The sequence below is a fragment of the Parus major genome, chromosome 3 (genome assembly GCF_001522545.3).
Source record: "Parus major isolate Abel chromosome 3, Parus_major1.1, whole genome shotgun sequence".
Lineage (NCBI taxonomy): Eukaryota > Metazoa > Chordata > Aves > Passeriformes > Paridae > Parus > Parus major.
Genome location: NC_031770.1, coordinates 1,206,536 through 1,217,911, shown reverse-complemented (window position 1 = coordinate 1,217,911; position 11,376 = coordinate 1,206,536). Strand labels below are relative to the sequence as shown.

General features: G+C 44.0%; 1 protein-coding gene and 1 long non-coding RNA gene across 4 annotated transcripts in view; one reads left to right on the top strand and one right to left on the bottom strand.

The window, feature by feature from the left end:
* Positions 1-197: 197 nt before the first annotated feature.
* LOC109022571 lies at positions 198-3,982 on the bottom strand. The gene is made up of 2 exons (XR_002001564.2): positions 3,712-3,982; positions 198-2,341 (listed from the first exon to the last, which is right to left on the bottom strand). It is a non-coding gene; the product is annotated as an uncharacterized LOC109022571 (long non-coding RNA).
* A 42-nt stretch (positions 3,983-4,024) lies between these two features.
* PSME4 (proteasome activator subunit 4) overlaps positions 4,025-11,376 on the top strand; it is a 43,700-nt gene continuing 36,348 nt past the window's right edge. The window contains exons 1-3 of one of the 3 annotated variants that reach the window (XM_033513155.1): positions 4,025-4,250; positions 9,881-10,021; positions 10,502-10,618. In XM_033513155.1, the coding sequence (XP_033369046.1) occupies positions 4,078-4,250; positions 9,881-10,021; positions 10,502-10,618 (431 nt within the window). In that variant the 5' untranslated portion in view covers positions 4,025-4,077. The remainder of the gene's footprint in view (positions 4,251-9,880; positions 10,022-10,501; positions 10,619-11,376) is intronic. The other 2 variants (XM_033513154.1, XM_015622277.3) reach the window with 2 other exon arrangements.

The window sequence follows — 11,376 nt, the reverse complement described above, 5'->3', positions numbered from 1 at the left end:
CAAAGAGGCTCAAGTCTCTTTTCTCCCCTCAGGAACAATAGTTTCCAGGGATATCTGTGGAAGTTTCAGACATGTAGAGGAAACAGCCTGTCACAGGCAGAATCTCTGCTGTGGATTTGGGACAATTATGCTTTCCAAATCTTAGGCAATAAGGCACCAAAAGAGAATAAATTCAGAGAGAGAAGAAGAAAAACCACTTTTGCTATAAATTAATTTATTTCACCAGGGAGAATTGAGGTCCTGCTCTTGTACAAACAAAAGACTGTCCATTGTAAGCACAGTAACCCACCAAGTTCAGCTGAAAAAGAGCAGAGGCCACACAATATCTTGTGAATGGCTGTAATTGAGGATGGATTTAACTTTCATAAACAGAACCACTGGGAATGCAAAGTGAAGGATAACAATGCTGCACCTATTTGGTCAGCATTGTCTATGTAATACAATTTCAAAGATCATACCGGTGCCCATAACAACACCTGAACCTCTTCACAAGGGCCTCTTATTTCTGCTGAACAGAAGTGTTCCACTTGCATTAGAACACGCAGATCCAAACAGGCATTGCAGAAAAAGAACAATATTCAGCGTATGTGCTGTAGGTGACACTGAACCCGCCTCCCCATCCAACTTGAAACATGTCATGGAGTATTTAGACAGCCTTATTTTAGGGACCTAAAATTAGTTCCTCTGAATCACACTTTAGAAGAACCTATTTTTGTCCCATACTACACAGGAAACTTGAAGTTCCTCATTCAGATGCTGTAATTACTCTTGCCCTCATCCCCCAAATAGACAAATTCTCTGTAAAACAGAAGTTTATGTGACAGGGATGTTTCTGAGTTGCCTCTCTGTCACCTTTCAGTGCCTGATTTGGATGACTGGCCAGTTTAGAAACATGGGGCTGAGGGAGAGTCTGAGGATCCTCATCAAAAAGCACCTACTCCTCTTTATTCCAGGAGTGGGGCTTTGTGAGATATGGGGGTCACAGACTAGGACAGGTACAGGTAATGTGAAGCTCCTGTTGGATTGGCTAGTCTTTTCCAAACTGTAAAATCATAGAATGGTTTAGGTTGGAAAGGAGCTTAAAGCTCATCCAGTTCCCTGCCATGGGTAGAGACATCTTCCAGCATCCCAGGCTGCTCCAAGCCCTGTCCAGCCTGGCCTTGGACACTTCCAGGGATGGAGCAGCCACAGCTTCCCTATGCCAGGGCCTCCCCGTCCTCACAGAGAATTTCTTGTGTATATCTAATCTAAATCTCTTTCAGTTTGAAACCATCCCCTTTGTCCTGTCACTCCAGGTCCTTGTGAAATGTCCCTCTCCATTTTTCTTGTAGGCTCCCTTCAAGTACTGGAAGGGCCTCAAGTCCTCGAAAATAGAAATCTGTCACTCAGAAATTATCCAGCTTTTAACTTGGGTGGAAAAGGACAGATGGGTCACTAAGGAAAACATCTGTCTAAGTAGTCACTGGAGAGCTGAGGCAGCAGGAAGAGAGGTTCAGTGACAACTCAAGATTCCCAAATCCCTGTGCCAGTGCTGGTGCTGGCTGCCCTCAGGCATCGCCCCATGAGGGAACACGCCAACAACCCCCAGCCTGACCCATGCCACTGTCAGCACTCAAAGTTTCTCATGAATGGGAAGATTGTGTTTTTCTCACAGCTACAGCACTCGGCTTCATCAGTTCTCAGGAGGCAATGCCAAAATCCACAGGTGGCTGCCATATTTGGGCTGCTGGCAATTCGTATTCCTCCTACTTAATAAGAGAGGAAGAAGCTGTTGATGTGAAGTGGCACAGACGGGTCCTGTGTTATGAAAGCCTCGTCCTTCATCATCTGACTCGGGAACCAAATGTGCTCTCACACACTGCTGCAGCCAAAACATATTGCAAACTTGAACAACACATTTATTTTTGACTCACTTGGCAAAGTGTAGCTTTTTTCTTTCCTCTTTTTAAAGAGCAGAACGGTGGCATAGCAGGGAGGGGAAAGGATTAGGGTTTTTTAAAAATTACTAAATTTAATTAGTAAATGAATCAACATGCAGAAAATACGTTCAAAAGGCAAGTACTACAGGTGTGCTTACTACTGTGATTATGAATGGAGCGGGAATCTCCTCTCCCCTTGTTTCAGACTCTGAAAACAGGAATGGAGGAGATCAGACAAGTTAGTAGGATGGCAGTCAGAGGTGGTGATGGCATAACTTGGCATGTTTTCCCCCAAAAGGTGAGTGTTTAATCCTGGTGGGAGGCGTTCATGTGTCTGAGGCCACAGCTGAGAAGGCAGCTTGTTGGCTCAGACAGAACAGAGGTCAGAGGTGTTCATTCACATGCCAAATACTCCAAAATGCCTCAAAAATCAAGTCTTAGTTTTAACTTGGGTTAGAAAGGACAGGAGTAATTATTTATAACATGGCTACAAAGCAACAGAATGCAGCTGTGAAGCTCCTGATGTATCTGCCAACTTCAGTTTCAAAAAATTGGACTAGAATTTTGATTTTTTTTCCCCCCCAAGTCCAAACAAATTCGTCATGCTTCAAATTTGACGAACACTTTCCCACACTGGAAATGTCTGAACAAATCACCATTGTGATTATCAAGAATTGCCTCTAAGTGACAGAAAATAAGTAATTTTAGACTTTTCAGTTTCAATGCACATGAATTTTTACTTACCCTTTTTACTAACCACAGGCATTGTTTTTTTATTACAGCTTTTGGGCCAATCTATCCTTGACTGAATTGCTGATAAAACTATTCATTTCGTATAGTTTGTTTCTGTTTTCACCAGAAAAACGCTAAACCAAGATGTACTTTATCCCCACAGAAAGCTGGCCACGATCAAGTTTCATTTTTAATTGAAGCCAGAAAGGGCAGAGATTCATCTATGAATTGTTTTGCCTCATGCAGATGAGGCATCACAACCATAAAGTCCCCGTGAAAGATGGTAACAGTTTTAGTCTACTCCAGCTATTTTGTAATCATGTAAAAGTTGATAGATGTGATCCACGAGATTATATGATACAAAATCTTCTAGGAATAGAAGGGTATTTCAGAAGGGTGGGACACTAAACAGCATCCTGGTGCTTCCTTATTAAAAACACAGGTCTAGGAGGGTGAAGAAAGGAGATGATGAAAGTGGAAGATGCCATGATACCTCTGTTTGTCATACTTAGGTTTTCTGTGGCGTTTCTCCTCTTCCTATCGTATTCCACAATTCAGTTAGCCATTTTTTTTATTTTTTAAAAAAAAATTTAAGCAGAGCTAGTTTGAGCATAAAGATCAGAAAACAGGATTTGCCCTTGTCAGTAGCTCTAAATCTAATCAGTTTGCAGCTGTTGTACGGCCACGATGTAACTCTTGAGGGGAAATTCAATTATATTAGGACAGCTGGAGATAACAGCTATCAGTGCTGTTATCACGTATCCCTCAGCAGTTTATCCCACACCCACGGCCCGCGGGCGAGCTCTGCGCTCCTGACTAGCCTTATTATTTCAAATAAGCCTCTTAGGCAGCCGCGCAATCTGCTATCAAACTCCGCGGCTAATTACAGCACCACCGAATCAATGAGGCTGGCAAAGAGCTGGGAGATGACCCCGGACCGCAGCCTGTGGCCCGACCCCTCCGTGTCAGCCCCACTACGGCACTGAGCGTCCGCCGTGTCCCCGCAGCTCTCCAGGGCTGGGGACTGCCCCGTAATCCCCGGCACCCGCCCCATCCCCACCTCACACCGAGTGTTTCCGAGCGAGAACCAATGCTCGATTCCCTCCCGATGAAAGCAGCCGGCGGGTAAATGTTTTCACTCCCAATTACGCGTCCAGGTGGCGGCAGCTTTAGGAGAAGGGCTTTTTAACAAAGCGCAAAGCCGCAGAGCGCACACCCCGAGCTCGGGCGGGCACCGCGGTCTCTCCGCCCCCTCCCCACGGCGGTGCCCGAGGGGAGCCGCAGGGGCAGAGCCCCGGCCCGGTGCCCGAGGAGCTCCCGGAGCCGCCCCGGGCCCGCCTTCCGCCGGAAGTGAGCGGCGCTGAGCCGAGCGGGGCGGGCGGGGCGCGGCGGCCGCGGTCACCGGCCCTCCCCGGGCAGCGCCGACATGGCCCGGCCGCCGCAGAAGGAGATCGTCTACAACAAGCTGCTGCCCTATGGCGAGCGCCTGGAGGCAGAGGCCGCCCGCTTCCTGGAGCACATCAAGGGCAACCTGGCCCGCGCCGTGCAGCTGCAGGAGCTCTGGCCCGGCGGGCTCTTCTGGACCAGGAAGCTCTCGACGTGAGTGCCGGGGCGGGACGGGGAACGGGGCCTGGGGCTGCGAGCGGCGCGTCAGTCCCTTGCCGTGCCCTGCCGAGCCGAGCCGTGCCCGCCGGGAGCGCCTCCCGCATAACGGAACCGCTGGCGCCCGGCCCGGCCGGGGCTCCCGGCCGCTGTCCCGTCCCTGCCTTACACAAGGCCGGCGCTTCCACATCGGAAACGGGGACAAAGGTGGCTCCGGCCACAAGAGCTCGCCCGCCGCCTCTGAAACTTCCGAATTCTGCGAGTTAAGCGCTTGTGCGTTTAACTCAATGCTTTTATTTTTAATACGTGTATATTTTTTTAATGCCTGCCTGGCCACCTGTTTCACCTCTCCCCTTCTTAAGCAAGTTGCGGTTGGTACAATCGCCGTGTAACTTCTGCTATAGGGGCACGAAGTCTTTCTCAAGACAGGCGGTTTGTTGGGTCACTGCTGGCAGGATTAAATTCTGCCTTAATACTGTGTAAACACCGCCGGTGCCCTTGATATCTTGGCTGTACTCTGACATGGGGTAGTTTGTGCTGATGTTGGCCGTGCTGTGTGTGCTGGCAAGGTGGTTTTTATACAGATAAACCCTCTGTGGTTTCATAGATAGCACCAAGTACTACATAGGTTTCTTCTCGTGAATTTTATGAAGTACACTTGACCCTGTTTTATTCGGGACACTCTGGCGCTGGATATGGCATCATATGACAGTGAGTCCTGTAGCTTCAATCAGTAAATTCTGTGGATGTTTATCATGTTTGTTGCTAAATGCTGTGTGTGCCTTCACACAATGTGTCCAGTGTGCCAGAAACAAAGTACGTGTGTTTTGAACCGTTTTAAAACACTCACTTAAAACTTCTCTTCTTACATAAGTTGATTTTTATTTTTTTTTAAATAATATCAATTGAGAATTTAATAACAGGTCAAAGCCTGTTAGATACGACTGTATTGGAATGTAAGCGTCTTTCTGTTTCCCAAGAGGCAGTCTTAGATAGAATTACAGTGGTGGTTGCAAAATGACTCACATGTTTGTGTTATGTGACAGTTTGAACCTGTTTGGAACCAGTTCAACACTGCTTCCCTTCCCACCCCCAGCCACCTGCCAACTCATACTGGTTTCAGTGGTACCTATTGCCTGTACCTCTGGTGGAACTTTTCCCATCGAGCTGAAATAACCTTAGGAGTCCCTACTGTGAGAAAGATGAGCTTTGACTAAACAGGCTGAATAGGCACAGAAATTCATTCAAAGTGTGCCTCAGAATCACCCTGTTACTCACTCTGTAAATGGCAATTGCTGTAACCACTTGAGGCTCCAGGGCAGTGAATTTGGCCTGTTGGGAACCACTGCTGTGCTGCTTTATGAATCACAGAAAGGTCAGCAGGCTCCAATTTGTGGTTTTCCACCTACACTTTGAAGTTTGAATTCATTGTGTTTGCAGCTCGTCTGATGCCTGTTAGTACCAAGATTTTCTTCTTGGCATTTTAGATACAGGGAGGCTCTGAGTGTATTTGGTGTGGGCAGGGAAGGAAACAGTGGGCTTGGTGTAAAAAATAAGCTGGTGTAGTTAATGTGAGAGATGTGCTGCTGCTCGGTTTGACATGACAAAGTACTTCTAGGGATAAAAGGCTGAGACAGTCGGGATTGTTCAGCCTGGAAAAGGGAAGGCCCGGGGCAATCCAATTGTGGCCTTCCAGTAGCTGAAGGGAGCAGACAAAAAGATGGAGAGGGAGTATTTGTAAGGGCCTGGAGTGCCAGGACAAGGGGGAATGGCTTCAAATGGCCAGAGGGCAGGGTTAGATGGGATATTGGTAAGGAATTCTTCCCTGTGAGGGTGGGGAGGTCCTGGCATGGGCTGTGCAGAGAAGCTCTGGCTGCCTCTGGGTCCTTGGAAGTGTCCAAGGCCAGGGCCTGGAGCATCCTGGGACAGTGGAAGTTGTCCTTACCCATGGCAGGGCGTGGCACTGGATGGGCTTTAAAATCCCTTCCCACCCAAAGCATTCCATCATTCTGTGAAACACAGCAGCAGAGGTTCAGATGTAGATAAAAAACTTCCAGCCCTGTGCTGTTCATGACAATAGAATCCAATTTCTACTGTCTCTTGATAGTCAGAGACTCATCTCCAAATTGATTTGCTCCCTTTTTGCCCTCCTGAAAAAGACTATAATTAAAAAGAAAACGCTCAGAATCTTCATAATGGCATGATGGCTGCTTACATTTGTTACCAATGTCTGAATTGCAAAGGCCAGAATTCTTGCAGTATTCTGTGAAATAATTTATGTCTTTATTTATTGTACAGATGCAAATGTTAATTCAAAATGGGGTATGTCTATATACAAATGAGCAAAGCAAACAGTGGCATGCAGATGATACACCTGCATAGTTACACCTCCTTAGCTTTTTACAACTCTGTGCCAAAGGAGAGAATGAAAGTGAAACTCAGATATTTTTTTGAATTAAAAATTTGAGTACTCCTTCATGGTTGACAGCTGAATTGTGTAATTTTTATACCCCCCACAGCTGGAACTATGACTTGCAAATATTTATCTTCAGACCAGCTGTTTCAACTGTCTGATGTCACAAACTGAGTAGGGAGGGAGGCAGAATAGGAGTTTATCAGACATAATGTCTGTAAGCTGATTTGAATAATTCTTTTATGGGTTATTTTCAGTGGTGGCACCTGGTTCTTTTGGGATGTATGTGAGGACTGGTGAGAGAACTTTCTCTCCTGTGAGGAGAGTAACTTAGGATTTGAGGCTTCTGAAGCAAGTAAAAGTTGCCCCAAAGACTGGCAGTTAAATCTGGAATAATTGCTCCGAGATTCCTCCAGCTTTGTCTGGTAAAAGCTTGTAAAATACAAACCAGTTGTGAAAGCTGAAAAGTGAATCTCAACTTGCCACAGCATGTGTGGGAAAAGCAGGTTACATCAAAATAATTTGCTTAACTGGTCTTGCTCTATTATTTTTTATGGTCTTTAGGTCAGCAGTATACATTGTCTCAAGTGCTCTCTCTTTCATGATTTATAGATTGTTCTAAACATTAAAAGAACTCTAAACATAGTCAGTAAATGAACACATTAATACAACACAGACATCTCATGGTTACTGTACATAGAGTTAACTCTGCAGCCAGGCAAACACACAAATGCCTTTCTGTGCTTTCTGCTCCAGCAGTCAGGGATGTGGGAAGATGAAGGACTCCATTGCTGTCCCTGACAATGTTATTTTATGTGCTTGTCAGGTGTAGACTTATAAAATGACATTCAGCTGTCTTGCTGTAAGGTGTGGAAAAAAGGCAGCTCAACTGTTCAGGAGGAGAATGACAGGACACAAAGTTACAGTGAGGATGGAAATGTCTCCGTGGGACTTTGCCAAGTATTTTAATCACTATCGCCTAAAAGTCTTGTTTGACATCTTTCTCTCATCTTTATCAGGGAAACAGAAGCTTTCTTTGGCTGTGTGAGGGATGTGTGTGCTGTGTACATGTACATGTGATTTAAGCAGTCCTGCTGAGCGTGATTCATTGCTTTTCACATCATTTGTCAAAAACCAAGCTTTAAACCAGTCGTGATCCTGTCCTGTGTGTTAGGAAATGCAGATGGAGAGCCAGGAATTTAGGGGAGTGTGCTGTCAGCTTGTGGAGGAGAGGTAATTTTTAACTGTAGCAGAGCAGCCAACTTTCTAGGGCAGTTTAGGATGGCCACATGATATGATAGTACACTTCCTAAAAATAGGCCTATTGTACTTGTGGGGGGAGAGATTGGATACCCAGCACGCCGAGATTGGGGAATTGGCTTTATGGTTTTCCTTTTTTTTTTTGTAATCTCCAGAGACCCAGTACTCTGTACAGAAAGGCTGGTGTTGGAAACAGAATTCTCACTAATTAATCATGGCTTTTTATGTAGTGTGGGTGTGTTTTATTTGCTGATTTTTGGGGGTTTTTTTCCATGTAGCTGAACAATGAAGGACAATAATTTTATCCTTTCTGCAGGATAAGAACTCGTAAAACCTCAAAGGAATCAAAAAGGCAGTGGATTTAAGATTTCAGGTGTCATCTCAATTCTGCTTTCAGAAGTCTTATCTTTTATTTTGCAACAATTTAGTTCTACAGTTATTTTTTTGCCCAATAACCCAATTATCCTGAGGAGGCACCATTTCTGTGATGAGCATTATCTGTCTGATTAGCCCCTGGATACCCTTCAGGGTTCATGAAGTTCTGCCTATATTCTTTTATTGAGTAATGCTGATATTTCATCCCTTCTGAAGGGATATTCTGAAAAGATTGCAGTTCCTCTCTGACAGATTTTTCTTGTTTAATCTTGAGGAAAAGGCTGAGCACCCCTTTCTAGAAGTATTTATTTTCTGCCACTGTCTTAATGCTCAGCTGGATTAATACAAATAATTGACCCCTTTCAGCTCTGCTTCCCTCCTACATAAAGAAGCTGTAAAATATGGAAGCAATTTGGCATCAAGTCCTGCTGCTTGGGCATAGTGACATCTTTGTGTTCATCACGTTTCTGTGTACTTTACTCCTTTCTTAATTAAACAGCATTTTGTGTAGCAGAGCTGTTGTTAGCAAATGTCACAAAGGAGAACCAGCCAAACATTTTATTTTCAGTTATATATAGCTATGCTGGCAGATAAATTGGATCTCTGTGTTTCTTTGTAGCTAAAACTTATTTTCCAGGCTTCTGCAGTTTCTTCTGTTTTTTTTTTTTTTTTTAATCATACATGTTTCACCCATTTTTCTTTCCCTGAGGATTCTTTTTGCATGTCTTTTTTAGGCATGTGAAAAGTGTAGGTGTTCAGCTCATGGTGGTGTAATTCTGTAGATAGGTAGTGTCTCTGGCCAATCCAGATTATTTAGATTCCTGTGGTGGAAAAATGGGTTATCCTGTATTTTGTTTGTTTCTTTCTGTGTTTAAAGTAAGTACAACATGTTGAAATGAACACTAGTGGAAACACTGCCCGTCAAATGTAAACATTCCCCCTTGAATTTGACAGGAAAAGGGAAGTGGAAAGCAGCTTTCTTATGAATCCTTAAGAACAGTCAGAGCAGTAATAAAAAGGGAAGTTGCCTCCCAGTGAACAGTAATTTACAGTTGTGCCACACCTAAAATGCTCTGCTAGCACCTTATATAGGTTTTGCTGGTGCAGAATATCTTTCAGGACTTGAAATACATTTACTTTTTTTTTCAATCTCAACCTAAAACCAGCAAACATTTCTTCTGGAGCGAGTCTGATGGATCTATGCTTGCTGAAAATAGTGGGACACACCACTAGCAAAGCTCTGTTTCTAAATCAATTGTTCATCCTTACTGGAAGCTATTGGATTTGGGCTTGGCTTGACACTTTTTTTCGCTTCTGGGTTGTGTCCTGTCAGTGAGGTTACAGTATTTGTAGAATCTTAGAGTGCTGTAAACTTTATTTGGTCATTCTTTTTCTTCCTCTGATTGCAGTTGTAAACCTTCCTTTGGTGTGTGTCTTCAGGTTCTTACTTGTTGTACTTGAGAACCAGGTTTTAGTTTTTTGTTTCACTAAACAGGAAATCAGAGGGTTTCTGCCTCGGGTCTTGGATGAAATAGGCTGTTTTGAAATATTGCTGACCCCCGTTGTGTTTGGTTTGCAGATACATCCGACTATATGGGAGGAAATTCAGCAGGGAGGATCACGTGCTGTTTATCAAACTGTTGTACGAGTTGGTGACAATTCCAAAGCTGGAGATCAGCATGATGCAAGGATTTGCACGCCTGTTGATCAACCTGTTAAAGTGAGTACAGATTTCTGCTGACTATGGAAACTTCTGTCTCAGAACAGTTGATCTCTTGCTCAATGTTGTATCTTTCATGTAGCAGAGTTCTTACAGGTTACTTCACTTATCTGCCCTGTGCAGAGCTGGTGGTTAAAGGGTTCTCTTGTGCAAACGCCTTTCAAAGCTTTAAGAGTGGGACTGAAAGTGGAAGAATGCCAGTTTTCCCCCATCAGGAAAACCAAACAGCTCAGTGAGCCAAGAATTAAAGCTGAATCTCAGCTAGGGAGAAGATGAAAACTGGCTCACGACTCGATAATGTTTATTTCACTTAGTCAGGAAAAATCTTGACAGTGTCACTTGTGCTGAAGGCTGCCAGTGGCCAGCCTGGTCTTCCTGCAGTTTGTGCCAAATTGGGAGCAGGGATGGGGGTATCCCCATGTGCAGTGTGTCCGTGTCAGTGTTGAATCCTAAACTGCTTGGTGTTTTGTTTCCTATTAGGAAAAAGGAACTGCTTTCCAGGGATGATTTAGAGTTACCATGGCGACCACTCTATGAAATGTTGGAAAGGATATTGTACTCCAAAACAGAACATCTGGGATTAAATTGGTTTCCCAAGTAAGTTCACATTTTAAAACAGTTGATAGGCCATTAGTACCTGTTTTAAAGCACTTTGTAATGTGCTTTTAATATCTGGAATTTGGTAGATGGGAAATACTGTTTCTATTTTCACGAGGCACCTTTCAATAATTGAATGCAGGGCTACACTGAATCATGTATCTCCTTCTGCCTGTGGCTCCTGTTTGTCATGCTGTTTCTTTCTTTATGAATGTGATTAATTTTTAAATACACTGCAACAGAGGTCTTGCTCAACTTATTTTAGGGTGATAACCCACAGTTCAATAAATTTAGTATGAAATATTTAACAGCACTGTTGTGGATTAACCCCAGCTGGCAACTAAGCCTCGCAGGCTACCCTTCTTGGTGGGACTGGGGAGAGAACTGGAAGGGTAAAAGTGAGAAAACTTGTGGGTTGAGCTAAAGATGGGTAATAATGTGAAGAAAATTAACTTACCCCAGCCAAAACTAGCACAGTTACTAAGTTAAATGTATGCTGTTCTCTTCTATAACTCACTAATGTTGTGCAGGAAAAGATAGAAACGGTACTGTCCTTCAATATTTGTCCTGGAATCATTCCCAGGATCTGGAATCTGGGTACAAATCAGTCTGCACTCCAAGAAAAGTGAAATATTCTCTATAGGAAATATACATATTTACTTGAAGCGATGCCATGGTGGGGAGAAATAATTTCTTTCATCTAGTTAAGAATTTTAGACATGTTCTGCTGATTTTAAAAATTAAAACATGTTTTCTTT